Genomic DNA, 14,958 nt, shown 5'->3' with positions numbered 1-14,958 from the left:
TCTAACCCAAATCATAGCACAATATGTGAACATTCACTAACCCAAATCATAGCTCAATATGTGAACATTCTCTAACCCAAATCATAGCTCAATATGTGAACATTCTCTAACCCAAATCATAGCTCAATATGTGAACATTCTCTAACCCAAATCATAGCTCAATATGTGAACATTCTCTCTGCAAAAGGTTGACTTTGATCAAGTGAAGCAGAACAAAGTTAGAGAGGGTTTTAGTTCAGAACATTCAGGCGAGGTCTCATTGGGTTCCATTTGAATGCTATTTGAATTTTCTCATGTACCAAAACATATATTTCACTTGTATATTACGTATGGTGTTCAATACATCAAAATGCACCAATGGAGAGGAAGATGGAGATGTTCTAAATGAGCAAGAAAGCTCAAATAACTTTAGAGTGACCCCAATTGACCTTGTCATCAATCAAGGTTTCCCCATGTGGCCGAGGAGAGAGTCCACATCGACAGCGGCTTCCATTATGCACAAGTTCAATACAGATACTGTGTTAGCTGCACATTTTGCAAAGCTCACCTCAGCTTTAAACCTTAAAAAGCTTTATATGCGTGTTATGTAAGATACGAAAGTGTCAGACTGCAAGTGCACTTTGTTGGGCACCTGCAACAAATTGTCTGATTGTTGTCCGAGTACAAACACTAATACGTAGAGGTGTTCATGTCAGACCAAAACACATTACACGTTACAATTTAGGCCCATATACGGGAGATATAACTTATTAATATGACTATGAAAAGCAGTTGGAAAAGCCAAATAAACAACAAATGAATACAAAAAATAAATCAGTTTTCAATGAGTCTAAGGAATCACTTTTACAATCAATTTCCCTTGCCGTTCCAAAAGCCCCCACCCCAAACACACAGATTGTACAGAGTCTGACAAAAGGAAGTCCTAAATGGGTAAAACCTCAAACTTTTTGAAGATGGTCACGTTCGATCTGTCACGAAATAATTAAGACGGTGCTCTGACATTAGCAAATGACATTGAGATTGTGTTTCCTTTTTTTAATTAATAGCATGAAAGTGAAATAACCCCAGCCCTGCTGCGACAATTAGCTCATATAGAACATCTATTGGTCTCAAAGAAAGACTAATGTTTCTGGCTGCCAATCCCATACACAGAAATGGACTTTTTTTGTATTAGCAACATGTAGCCACTACCCAGCACGAGGAAGACAAGAAAAGCTGGCCTGTTGGATGAGCACATGGAGGGAGAGAGAGAGAGTAATGCAGAGGATAGATTGCTGCAGTGGAGATGTTGCTGTGCGGAGCGGCGTGGGCTCAGCAGGGCAGAATGAGACATAAGATAAGACAAAGCATGTACAATACCCAGTCAGATAATGCATGGCCTTGCAGCAGGACACCACAAAGCATCGCAATGTGAAGGTCATCGCTCTATTTGTTTGCTAATCAAAAATCTTGCTGGCTTTTTTTTTTGCCATTTTACTTTTGGTATCAAGACTGGAGTTGTTACAGTTTCAGAGCTGCTGCTGCTGCACCAGCAGAGACATGTAACCTCCTTGATATGAATTAAAATATAACAACTAGTACAATGGAGTCGATTCCCTCTGTTCTAATCTATTCTACACAGTTATGCATGTTCATGCAATGGTCACAGCACAATGAATCATTCAATCATCCAGGTTTCTGCAGTTTAATGCACACCTGCTGCTGTAGGGAGTAAACACTCAGACACTCAGACACATCAGCCCAGTTATCCTGACCAGAAGGTTGCCTTCGCCTTCTCCTTATCAGAAACACAAATAAAGAATAAAGGAGTGAAAACAACAAGGTGCACGCCCACAGTGGAGACAGGTAACCCGCCCCAGCAGCCTTGATGGCCTCCCTCTTGCATCTTTTGTCTTGGTGCTCTGAGGTTGCCTCTGAAGGGAGGTTTACAAATGGCTAACTACTGCCCCCCAGTGGGCAAAGCTACTCACTGCCTGCATAAGTGCACTGCAGCATCGACAGGGTTTTAATCAGGCCACAGATCTTTCTTCTCACTCGGTGGTCAGAATGGAGTGAATGCAGCCACGAGGTCTCAGCACGGCTTCCTCCTCTCAAACGAGTGCTAGGTTCCTTCTGACCTCGGGACGTCCGACCTTCACATGGAGTAGAAGGCTGTTTTCAAAGTGATCGGCTGAAGGGGGAAAGTTTGTCCTTTGCTCAACTTGAATCTCATTTCAACGGGCTACAAATGAGCAGCGTCCTGTGACATCACAACTAGTTGATTGTGGTCCAGGATGCATCAAGTGTGAGATGGAAACTTAAACCTGCCTGTGCACTGACTGAGAGGGGACCGTTCAGTGAAGTCTGACATGAAGAATATTTGAATATCTTTATGAGGGAGAAGGACTAGAATATTTTTTAAGAATATTTAATAAGGAATAGCCACGTCAGACACAGCTTGCTATTCAAGACAGACTATTTTCACTTGTTAACAACACAGAGGGTCCTAATGATGACACTGGTAAGCAGCCCTCAATCAACGAGGAACACTTTGGCTCTCAACAGTAAAGTCAGATCTAAATTGTATACAATAAAAATACACATGTTCAGCATGTGTTGTGTGTTTGAGGTCGCATGTACTGCAGCGTCAACACTGCATTGTGCAATGTTTAAAAGGATTAAACTGAAGTATTTATAATAGTTGTTTCTTCTTTGTCAGCACACACATCACATCTTGTATTTTGTATATTGTTGTTTTATTAGTTTTGTGCATAAAATACAAGTCTGTACAAAACATTTCCCTCACCATTAAAAACACTTTAAGTCCATACTTTGCGCTACAGACGACCAGATTCTGCCTTTTCTAAATTATTTACAAAAATGATTTTTCTTCATTTTCTCTTTGTCGTTACATAAAGCCAAACAACAAGTTTTGGATGTTAGCGCTTCGGTCACAGTAGTAGATAATACTTGAAATACAAGAGTATGGAACAAAACATTTCTCTCGCATTAAAAAGACACCGAAATAAAAGTCACAGTTGTACAATATCTCGTACAGTTAGCATTTCTCAACAAACATTTGGTATTCAACACAATAGATCTCTGCTTTGTTTCCTTCAATGCTGCAGATGTGCAAAATGCTTTTAATTAAAGCTTCTTCATCTGATGCATAACAGCATCATCCATAAAGTACACAGTTAGTAGATCCTGTGTGTTCACCTGAATCACAAACTGGGTGAGTCACCAGTCATTACAGTTATTTTTTTGTTAATAAACCATTAGAACTATAAACTAAATCATTTCTAGAAATCTCTAGAAATAGAAAGATGGGTTGATCTCTCCCATGATGAATATGAATCCGTAATGGGTATGAATTGCTCTTCATTAGGCAGAGGTACTGTTGCTTTGACCCGTGACGACTCCCCAGTGAGCTCCCACTGAAGTGATCCCTGCACTATTGAAGCGGCCACTCAGCAGCTTGAGCTCTGCGTCCGGGTGGGTCGGGTAGAAGTTAAAGGAGCGCTGCAACAAAGCATCAAAAGTTAACACATGAAGATGAATATTATAATTGATAATGGTAACAAAAACAAAGGAGAGAAGGTATTTACCTGTATTGGCTGGCCGGCTGTCAGGGAGCGCCCTCTAGAGGTCACAAACATTATCTTGTAGACATAGTTGCTGTGGTATTTGCCAGAGACCTGAAACATGACAGAGAGGTCACATTAACACAGGTGGTACATGTGGTTAGACCTGGATGAGTCATACGTTATATATATTCTACATAATCACGAATGGATATTGTGTAATATTAATATTACAGAATACATTCAATATATAACAAATGCTACTCCTAATAATAGTCCTTGCACCAGAACAATAAAACAATTTTATGATAATAAAGAAATACAAATATATATATATATACACATCAATAAATATTGCTATACATTGTCTTCTCCAAAAAAAACTTTTAAATAATAATAATATACTACATATTACAATACATATACAAAGAGAAAACAAAAGTGAAATAATTTAATTAAAAATGACAAATATATCAAACTGAAGTAATATTTTAGTATTGGTGGCTCTCTGACCTGAACAATGGTCTCTCCGTCAAAGAGCTCCAGCTCTTGTGCAATGCCGACTATTTTACCAAATAATTTAGACCAAATGCCACCGTTGCGCACCTGAATGCTGCAGGAACAGACACGAGAGAGAGGAAACACACTGATTACACACACAAGAGGACATGATCAGAGAGAAAACATCATGCAGTCACAATGCAGCTGGATATTGGAATGAATCTTGCAGGAACAAGTAGACAATAGAGCAAGTGTATAGAGAGCAGATTATTGGGTGGAAGGAGGCTGAACCTTGTGGTTCACTTTCTAAAAGAGCAAGACCCTCTCTGGCTTTTTAAATACTTTGACCGAGAATAACAACAGGATTAAAGACTGCGACTTAGACTTAGACTTAGACCTTAGACTGCGAAGAGAAAACTTCAACACCATTTCAACTGTCAGTTAGAGGCTCTGTGCAGCTCAAAACTGGAATAAGATATAAAGCTAATGGGACAAATTAAATAAAGGACCTATACCTGCTCTTATTAATAACCAGACTGTCCCTTCAGCTAAAACAGAAAATACACAACACTCCCTTTTTTTTACCCCTTCACCCCACAATAAGTTGAGTCCAGCCCTTAACACATCTGGACAAGAGGGAGGACAGACTGACCCAGCGATGTAAGCGTTGCTGTGCTCCCAGACTCTGATCGCTGTGATCCTTCCATCTCCTCCGGCTGTGGAGAAGGACGTGCCACTACCACCTCCAACAGATTTAGAGTAGGAGTAGTGCATCATGGGAGCTGGAGAAGGAAACAAAGATATTAAGTGATGGACCAGATGAATCTACTGCTCTTTGACGAAACTTGACTTCACGATCAATATACAAAGATCTCATTAGACGCTACATATATTTAAATAAAAAGTATGACATGGGCATAAAAAGACTGAAGATGGGTTGAAACCTCACCAGCCAGGCAGCTGGTGCAGAGCACAGCGAAGACCAGGAAGGAAAACATTCTGGAGTGTGAAGGCGTCTGGAGACACTGGAATCAGAAACCAACTCATCATCATCATCATCATAAAATATCAATACTTCTAGAGACATGAAAAAATGGGTCATTTGTTTGTTAATAACCATAAAGCCAATATAATTTAAATGATGTAGCCACAGTAACGTGATAATAAACGTCACATTTAAAGCGTGAAGATGTTGAAACTCACCTGCAGTCTAGATCTCCTGGAAACAGCTTGAGTTCTGATCAGAGGATGAGATGACACTGAGAGACTGGCACTCACTTATATACAGGTCTGTCCCTCACCACACACACACACACACACACACACACACACACACACACACACACACACACACACACACACACACATACACACACACACACACACACACACCCACATTCCTTCAGCCTCTGACAGCTGAACAATAGCACACACGATTCTGAGAGTTTTAATTTGAACCAGGAAAAGAAAATCATTGTGAAGTTTCAGTTCAGGAACTTATTTTGCGTTGCACTTACGGGAACAGCATTACTGTTTACTGACAAACCCATCTCGGGAATCTCTCTTTAATCTGTGTTACATAACGTATGAGCTAATGAGATTTCCTCAATACATTTGCTTCTAAAACATATGCAACACTATTTTGAATCAGTTTGGGTCACTAAAATAGATTTTGAGTGTTGGAAAAGGTCCATTTAGTAGCAGCTGTTCTGGAGCTTTCATTCTTTTCACAGGATTTATATTTGCACATAGAGTTCGCCCAATTTTCATGGAAATGTAGATGTCTAAATATTAAAAAAAATCTCAGCACTTAAAGGACTTCTCACCCTTGTTGGGTAAAAGAGAGTTACAAAAAAAACTCTCAAGGAAAATCCCTTGTTGGACAAAAGGTCCTTGAAGTTCCTGTGATGAACTTTATTGTTGTGTTGACTTTGGCGGTCCCTGTGGACGAAGCAATCGTGTTTTCGAGCACCAGCTTCACTTCATCAAAGCCCTTACTTTAGTACAGCAGGGTCTGATAGTCTGTGCAGTCCTGGTGCTGGTTCTGGTTCTGCTGTGCTTCTCTTCGCTCCAGCGGGCCCAGCAACAGCCCCGGGCCTCCAGCAGGTTATTCGCTCCCAGCTGGACTCGGAACTGAAGGAGTTTCGGGTGCAGGAAACTGACTTGGTGGCACCAAATGACGAGCATTACTGACAACTCTACATCGCCCGACTTCTCACTGATGGTCTTCTTTACTTGTGAAGGTCACATTGAAGCATCAGTATTACATTGAGACGTTTTATTAACAGTCAAAGTTCCTTCCAGTAACTTCAAAGTGGGCAAACTTTGGAGTTTGCAATGAAAAAAACATCATGCAAAATGGTTGAAATCCTGAGAACAGCTTTTAAAAAAGACCGTGAAGTGTTTGGTGAACATAATATTAATGTTTGTCAAACCAGGAATTAATTAGCAACTGATAGAACTCACTCAGTTTGACAACCTTCTTCTGCTAAAATAGAAACTAAACATGCCCTGAGGACCTGGCATCAGTGCAACATAATACCAGTTAATGACATGTGAGGAAAGCACCAGCATGTTTTAACTGGTTCTACTGGAATAAACATTGTTTTCGAACACACATCTCACATCTCTCCCCGTGTAGGTGCTCGGCACAAGGATTTACATGAAAGCCTACACCTTTCTGATCAGTAGGAACTTCCTTTGTTTTTGATTTGCATGAGTTAAAAATGACGAAAATCCATTTTAATAAAAATGATACACTCTTAATACTACTATTACTACGAATAATAATAAAAAAACTAGAGCATTTTGGAAGAGATTTTGATGGTGTGCCTGCAATATATATATATATATATATATATATATATATATATATATATATATATATATATATATATATATACACGCCACCAATACCAGTAGTAAGATGTGTTATTGAGGTGTCATTTCTGTATTTGTGATGGACTTGAGAGCAGCTGTTGCTTCATAGCCACATGTCACTGGTTACCATGGTGATTGGGGGACCAGGGTGAAGGATGGTAGCCTGGATCTTCCTGTTCTGCTTGCTCAAGAACTTGATCACCTCTGACTGCGTTGCCCGTCAGTGGCACAAGTGGTGAGTTAGTTTCATAGTTTGCTGGCACAAACATATTATTGATTATGAGTATCAACCTTAGCATTGGATCCAGTCTTTTGGAAACCTTGCCTTGTTTTTGATTAATAAATGTACTTTGCACCTTGCATCGGCATGTAGCCACCCCCTGACAAAACGTTTATGTCCTGTCTACTCTGTCATTTAAACCTTTATGTCCAGTCTACTCTGTCATTTAAACCTTTATGTCCAGTCTACTCCGTAACTTATATATATATATATATATATATATATATATATATATATATATATATATATATATATATATATATATATATATATATATTAGGCTATACAGCTGAGTTGCTTATGTTTTTAAGTACTTTGGGAGCCTTTTGTAAGTTATCATCAAGCTTTGATTGTATTCCTCTACGACCCACCAGAGGGGTGCGCCCCAAAGTTTGAGCATTACCGCTTTAAATGCAGATTATATATTTATTGCATGATTATTGGCAGGCACATAGCAACAGCTGAATTATATACTTTAACACTGAACAATTCTCAAAAGTAAAGTTGAGCTCAATGGGGACAGAAGTCAGTAAAATAACAGTGAAGACAAATCTAAATTGTACAATAACAATAAATATGTTCAGCATGTGTTGTGTGTTTGAGGACACATGCACTGCAGCGTCACACATAAATGAGCAGTCAGCTGTCTGCAATACTGCTTCTAATGACTTTTACTTCATGTAAATCTAAGTGAAGTTAGTCCCTTATATGGGAAAAAAACATTGAGTCTATCCGTTGTGTTACAGAAGACCAGATTCTGCCTTTTCTAAATAATTTGCCGAAAATATTTGTCTTCATCTTTCAATGTCTCTTCTTCATTACATGCAACCAAACAAAAGTTTGTTTTTTTTTTGTTTTTTTTTATTCGTTTGTGGATAATAGTGCTTAGATCATAATAGTATATAATAGTATCCTCATGGAATACAGCAGTATGTTGCGTGCCACATTTATTATAGTTTGGACGAAACATTTCTCTCACCATTAAAAAGACACCGAAATTGGATTATGAATTGCTCTTCATTAGGCAGAGGTACTGTTGCTTTGACCCATGACGACTCCCCAGTGAGCTCCCACTGAAGTGATCCCATGCCCATTGGTGCGGCCACTCAGCAGCTTGAGCTCTGCGTCCGGGTGGATCGGGTAGAAGTTAAAGGAGAGCTGCAACAAAGCATCAAAAGTTAACACATGGAGATGAGTATTATAATTGATAATGGTAACAAAAACAAAGGAGAGAAGGTATTTACATGTACTGGCTGGCCGGCTGTCAGGGAGCGCCCTCTAGAGGTCAAAAACATTATCTTGTAGACATAGTTGCCGGGGTTGTATTTGCCAGAGACCTGAAACATGACAGAGAGGTCATGGTACATTATATATATTCTACATAATCATGAATATATCCAACATTTAACACATGCTTCTCCTAATAAAAGTCCTTGGACCAATAATTATAATACAAATTATAATAAAATGAATAGAAATAGAAGATATTTTAGTATCGGTGAATATTATAGAATATATATATATAACAAATGTTTCTCCTAATACTAGTCATTGGACCAGTATAATATATATATATATATATATATATATATATATATATATATATATATATATATATATATATATATATATATATATATATATTTATATATTAATGATAATGAATAAATTAAAGTTTCTATGAATGTAAATAAACATAGTCTTGGATTAATTCAATGACACTAAAAAATAATATATATTGTTTTACATTTCTTTTCAGGTGTATTTTATTATTATCTGTCCAGACTAAACTAATATTTTAGTATCGTTGACTCTGACCTGAACAATGGTCTCTCCATCAAAGAGCTCCATCTCTTGTGCAATGTATGCTGTGCGACCAAATAATTTAGACCAAATGCCACCGTTGCGCACCTGGATACTGCAAGAACAGACATAAGAGAGAGGAAACACACTGATTACACACACAAGAGGACATGATCAGAGAGAAAACATCATGCAGTCACAATGACCCTTTGACTGAGAAGAGAAAACTCCAACACCCGTTCAACTGTCAGTAACAGTCTCTGCAGCTCAAGGTCAAACTGAAATAAGGTATAAAAGAGAAAATAAAGGACCTATACCTGCTCTCAGAAATAACCAGTCACCATCCATTCAGCACTTGAACACTTCAACACTCCCTTTTTTTGACCCCTTCACCCCACAATAAGTTGAGTCCAGCCCTTAACACATCTGGACAAGAGGGAGGACAGACTGACCCAGCGATGTAAGCGTTGTTGTGCTCCCAGACTCTGATCGCTGTGATCCTTCCATCTCCGGCTGTGGAGAAGGACGTGCCACTACCAGCTCCAACAGACTTAGAGTAGGAGTAGTTCGTCATGGGAACTGGAGAAGTAAAAAAAAAAAGATTAGGTGATGGACCAGAGCAGTGGAGATATTACAAGTGGGGCGCGGGGGGAAATACAGAATTTCTTTATTTCAAGACATTTATTGAGAACTTCACATATTACAAAAGTACAAAGTTCAAAGGTTTGGAAACCACTGGACCAGATGAATCTACTGCTCTTTGACGAAACTTGACTTTACTATAATATACAAAGATCTCAATAGACGCTACATATATTTAAATAAAAAGTATGACATGGGCATAAAAAGACTGAAGATGGGTTGAAACCTCACCAGCCAGGCAGCTGGTGCAGAGCACAGCGAAGACCAGGAAGGAAAACATTGTGGAGTGTGAAGGCGTCTGGAGACACTGGAATCAGAAACCAACTCATCATCATCATCATAAAATATCAATACTTCTTGAGACAATGGGTCATTTGTTTGTTAATAACCATAAAGCCAATATAATTTAAATGATGTAGCCACAGTAACGTGATAATAAACGTCACATTTAAAGCGTGAAGATGTTGAAACTCACCTGCAGTCTAGATCTCCTGGAAACAGCTTGAGTTCTGATCAGAGGATGAGATGACGCTGAGAGACTGGCACTCACTTATATACAGGTCTGTCCCTCACCACACACACACACACACACACACACACACACACACACACACACAGTTCTGAAATTTTTCATTTGAACCAGGAAAAGAAAATCATTTTTGAAATTTCAGTTCAGTAACTTAGTTTTTATCTCACTTACGGGAACGGCCGTCGCTGGAATGTACTGAATCTCTCTTAAATCTGCGTTGCATAAAGTACGAGCCTACGAAGAGCTGCAACGTTCTCTTTACATTTGCTTCTAAAACCTGTGCAACACTGTTTTGATTCAGTTTGGGTCACTAAAATGGATTTCAGAGATCATTTTTGAGTGTTGGAAAAGGTCCATTTAGGAGCAGCTGTTCTGGAGCTTTCATTCTTTTCACATGATTTATAATTGCACATAGTTCTAATGGAAAGGTAGATGTCTAAATATCCCCAAAAAATATCAGCACCTAAAGGACTTCTCACCCTTGTTGGGTAAAAGTGAGTTACAAATAACCTCTCAAAGAAAACCCCTCGTTGGAAACCGCATGGACAGAAAGTCCTTGAAGTTCCTGTGATGAACTTTAATGCTGTGTTGACTTTGGCGTGTTTGATTTGGACTTTTACTGCGTAGTATTTACACTTTTAATATTAATACTTCTGAGTTTTACAAAATAAAGAACGTTTTGTGTACTTCTTCTTCACTGCCAGTACCAACATTCCCGTTTAAAGAAAGCATACAAAGTAAAATCTCTAAACCCGCCCCTGAAATACACGCCCATGTCACGGTGAAAGCTAATGGAGGGGATTACCTGTTTGTTCTTACATAACCTCTGCGGTTATGAAGTGAAGCCAAGCTAAGTGGAATAGCCCTAATTAGCGGAGGAATTTTGCTGGTGGTGATTCTATTTGTGTCATAAAAGTATTATGTCATGTACTTGGGTAAATACAGTGTTAGTCACATGATAAAAATACTATGAAGTAGATCAGATGAGCGGTTCTAAAGATACGGGAAAGACATACGCTCGAGTGAGTGATTGTATTAAAACACTCCATGCTGCCGGCAATTTAGTTCTTGTGGAGAAACAATGATGTTTAAAATACTGTTTATTTCCCCAGAAAACATCATAGCACATCATGTCTATTTGTTCCTATGTGTTGAATACGATCTCCTGAGGTCATCATTCCCCAAAATAATACAAGGGACATGATCTTGTTTTCCAGATTGAAGACAGTGTCTGCTTGAACACAGTGCAATCACTTATTTTTTGCACAAATCCTAGATGACATGTGGTTGTAAAATAGTCCTCAGCTTTTCTGGCTCTGGGCTGCGCTTTCTTGTTGTGCATGTTTTTTTTCATATGCTGTAGAGTTCTGTTCCGTAGAGTTATCTCTCAACAGATCATATTGTCGGTCATGCTCTTACTGTGAGATGATTTTCAAAGAAAAGCACTGTTTTTTTTCAATGAAGATAACATTAAATTAATCAGAAATACACTATACATTGTTAATATGGTAAATGACTATTCTAGGTGGAAACATATGGTTTTTAATTAAATATCTACATAGATGTATAGAGGCCCATTTCCAGCAACTATCACTCCAGTGTTCTAATGGTACATTGTGTTTGCTAATCGCCTTAGAAGACTAATGAATGATTAGAAAACCCTTAAAAAACCCTTGTGCAATTATGTTATCTAGAGCATCATATTTGTGGGTTCGATTATACTCTCAAAATGGCCAGAAAAGAGAACTTTCATGTGAAACTCGCCAGTCTGTTGTTGTTCTTAGAAATTAAGGCTATTCCATGCGGGAAATTGCAAAGAAACAGAAAATTTGTCTGGGTGACCCCAAACGTTTGAACGGTAGTGTATGTGCGCGCGCACTTCCGCAGCCTCATCGACAAGCAGTGTTGCAACTTGACGACTTGCAGACTGACGTGAAAGCACGTATTGTTATGCAATTTCTGTGCTCAAGGAGCAGCGGGTGCTGCCGCGAGCAAACAGCGGACACTCCGTGGAGCAAGCCTCCAACCTCGACGTTGCTGCGTCATTAAGTCCAAATCAACAACCAGTCACATTTAGTTATAGCAAAACAATCCAACAAAACCGCGGCACTAAGACACTGCACACACAAGACATATCCATGCAGCTGCAGCACCTTGGCGAGGGGAGTGACGGGACCAGCCCTGGCTTGACCAGCAGCATGGCTTGTTCATGATTAAATACGACTGCAGAAAAGTAACACAACCAGCATTTCACTCACCACATGCACATTACCCTCTGTGCGAAAGACGTCATCAGTAAATCCACCATGCAAGTCCATTTCTTCAGCCTGAGATTCTAGCTTCTAGGTTGTAGGTTGAACCTAGAAGTTTCTAGAAGCTTCTTTCGTTGACAGAAGTCACGCTGCCCCACTGACCAATCACAGCGCACGTTAATGGTCACGCGGGCCTGTGGCCAAACACACGTTTCATAATGCTAGCAGGCCTCTCCATATAGTTTAACCAGCACTCGATTCCATAGAGAAACAGAGGTGAAATGTGATTGGATGAGCAGTCTTAACAAGCAGCGGCGCCGTGCCACGCAGCAGGCTAAAGGCAGAAGGCAGAGCAACAGAGGAACACAGGAGCTGGGCAATGAGAAAATAAGCTAATAGGGAAAATTAATTATAATACATGTATTGTATTTGTGAAAAACAATTAAATTATAAAATAGCTATGACCTTTAATTATAAAAACAACAATATATATATATATATATATATATATATATATATATATATATATATATAAAGGAAAAATTACAAAAACATTCAATTTAAACTTTGTGATTCTGTTTTCGGGTGGATTTCACCCGACGTTAGTGTTAGTGTAACTTATTATTTTCCCACCGTGCCCATTTCATGCAGAGCTATCGTCCTGTCACAGGCTTGGTGACTCCCTTCTCACCAAGTGAGTAAAAGATCGCTTCATTTACGTTGGCAATTGTTAGCTGCGGAGATTTCCTCCTTGATACCAGAACTTATCAGTCACAGAGAAGAAAAATATGTCCAGAAAACATCATAAGGATTCCAGAGGAATGACCGCCCCCAGGAACTGTCTACACATCCTGCTGTCTTCTACACACGTCCTGCTGTCACATTTGCATTTAATTCTTATTTAGGTTAATGGTTATGAATAAATATGACTTACTGGTCATTGTATGTATTTATTAGCATGTATCATTTTTGTTATATGTATGAATAACTAGTACATTTACATGTTGATCAAAACAATCCAAGCATTTTAGACAAATAAACTACATGTTGAAAAACTACCGTGAATGGTGACGTGTGTGTTGATCTGATTGTTTGTGGTTTAGTTGTTTTAATTATTATTCGTAGTAATAGTAGTATGACCAGTGTCTCTTTTTTAAAAAACAAAGCAACTTCCTTCTGATCAGAAAGGTATAGGCTTTCATGTAAATACTTGTGCCAAGCACAATAAACGGGGAGAGATGTGAGATGTGTGTCCAAAAAGAAAGTTAATTCCAGTAGAACCAGTTAAAACATGCTGGTACTTTCCTCGCATGCAATTTCCTGGTGTTAAGTTGCACTGATGCCAGGTCCTCAGGGCATGTTTAGTTTCTATTTTAGCAGAAGTAGGTTGTCAAACTGAGTGAGTTCAATCAGTTGCTAATTAATTCCTGGTTTGAAACATTTTGCATGATGTTTTTTTCATTGCAAACTCCAAAGTTTGCCCACTTTGAAGTTACTGGAAGGAACTTTGACTGTTAATAAAACGTCTCAATGTAATACTGATGCTTCAATGTGACCTTCACAAGTAAAGAAGACCATCAGTGAGAAGTAGGGCGATGTAGAGTTGTCAGTAATGCTCGTCATTTGGTGCCACCAAGTCAGTTTCCTGCACCCGAAACTCCTTCAGTTCCGAGTCCAGCTGGGAGCGAATAACCTGCTGGAGGCCCGGGGCTGTTGCTGGGCCCGCTGGAGCGAAGAGAAGCACAGCAGAACCAGAACCAGCACCAGGACTGCACAGACTATCAGACCCTGCTGTACTAAAGTAAGGGCTTTGATGAAGTGAAGCTGGTGCTCGAAAACACGATTGCTTCGTCCACAGGGACCGCCAAAGTCAACACAACAATAAAGTTGATCTTCAAGGACTTTTTGTGCATACGGTTTGGTGCAAAGGATTTTCTTTGAAACGTTATTTTTGTAACTCTCTTTTACCCAACAAGGGTGAGAAGTCCTTTAGGTGCTGAGGTATTTTTTTGATTTAAACATCTACATCTACAAATGTAGATGTACAAATATAAATCCTGTGAAAAGAATGAAAGCTCCAGCTGCTACTAAATGGACCCTTTCCAACGCTCAAAAATTATCTTTGAAATCCATTTTAGTGACCCAAACTGAATCAAAAAAGTTTTGCACAGGTTTTAGAAGGAAATGTAAAGAGAATGTTGCGGCTCTTCTTAGGCTCGTAAACTATGCGACACAGATTTAAGAGAGATTCCCAAACTGGTTTAGTCAGTAAATTCCAGCGACGGCTGTTTTCCGTAAGTGCAACGCAAAATAAGTTCCTGAACTGAAACTTGATGATTTTCTTTTCCTGGTTCAAACTCAAACTCTCAGAACCGTGTGTGCTATTGTTCAGCTGTCAGAGGCTGTAGGAATGTGAGTGTGTGTGTGTGTGTGTGTGTGTGTGTGTGTGTGTGTGTGTGTGTGTGTGTGTGTGTGTGTGAGTGTGTGTGTGTGTGTGTGTGTGTGTGT

The 14,958-nt window shown here is 39.1% G+C and overlaps 2 protein-coding genes across 2 annotated transcripts; both read right to left on the bottom strand.

Moving 5' to 3' along the window:
* Positions 1–2,676: 2,676 nt before the first annotated feature.
* Positions 2,677–5,349, bottom strand: LOC306744525 (zymogen granule membrane protein 16-like). Its single transcript, XM_079227184.1, has 6 exons — positions 5,268–5,349; positions 5,014–5,089; positions 4,717–4,846; positions 4,077–4,176; positions 3,588–3,677; positions 2,677–3,501 (listed from the first exon to the last, which is right to left on the bottom strand). Exons 2-6 carry the CDS (start codon positions 5,060–5,062, stop codon positions 3,364–3,366), a joined length of 507 nt encoding a protein of 168 aa, XP_079083310.1. The 5' UTR covers positions 5,063–5,089; positions 5,268–5,349; the 3' UTR covers positions 2,677–3,363.
* Positions 5,350–7,932: 2,583 nt separating this feature from the next.
* Positions 7,933–10,238, bottom strand: LOC306744526 (zymogen granule membrane protein 16-like). The gene is made up of 6 exons (XM_079227185.1): positions 10,145–10,238; positions 9,901–9,976; positions 9,480–9,606; positions 9,043–9,142; positions 8,469–8,561; positions 7,933–8,382 (listed from the first exon to the last, which is right to left on the bottom strand). The coding sequence occupies exons 2-6, from the start codon at positions 9,947–9,949 to the stop codon at positions 8,245–8,247; spliced, it is 507 nt and encodes a 168-aa protein (XP_079083311.1). The 5' UTR covers positions 9,950–9,976; positions 10,145–10,238; the 3' UTR covers positions 7,933–8,244.
* Positions 10,239–14,958: the final 4,720 nt, after the last annotated feature.

Source organism: Taurulus bubalis, assembly GCF_910589615.1.
Source record: "Taurulus bubalis genome assembly, chromosome: 12".
NCBI lineage: Eukaryota > Metazoa > Chordata > Actinopteri > Perciformes > Cottidae > Taurulus > Taurulus bubalis.
The sequence above is the reverse complement of the archived record's forward strand: the minus strand, read 5'-3'. Positions and strand labels throughout refer to the sequence as shown.

What these genes read in the sequence shown, in the direction of transcription:
- LOC306744525 (XM_079227184.1), bottom strand. Translation starts at nt 5,062, where the DNA reads ATGTTTTCCTTCCTGGTCTTCGCTGTGCTCTGCACCAGCTGCCTGGCT. An exon ending in CTGCACCAGCTGCCTGGCTG is followed by an intron (nt 4,847 to 5,013) that starts GTGAGGTTTCAA and finishes TTCCTTCTCCAG; the next exon opens with CTCCCATGATGCACTACTCC. An exon ending in CAGCCGGCCAGCCAATACAG is followed by an intron (nt 3,502 to 3,587) that starts GTAAATACCTTC and finishes GCTTTGTTGCAG; the next exon opens with CGCTCCTTTAACTTCTACCC.
- LOC306744526 (XM_079227185.1), bottom strand. Translation starts at nt 9,949, where the DNA reads ATGTTTTCCTTCCTGGTCTTCGCTGTGCTCTGCACCAGCTGCCTGGCT. An exon ending in CTGCACCAGCTGCCTGGCTG is followed by an intron (nt 9,607 to 9,900) that starts GTGAGGTTTCAA and finishes TTACTTCTCCAG; the next exon opens with TTCCCATGACGAACTACTCC. An exon ending in CAGCCGGCCAGCCAGTACAT is followed by an intron (nt 8,383 to 8,468) that starts GTAAATACCTTC and finishes GCTTTGTTGCAG; the next exon opens with CTCTCCTTTAACTTCTACCC.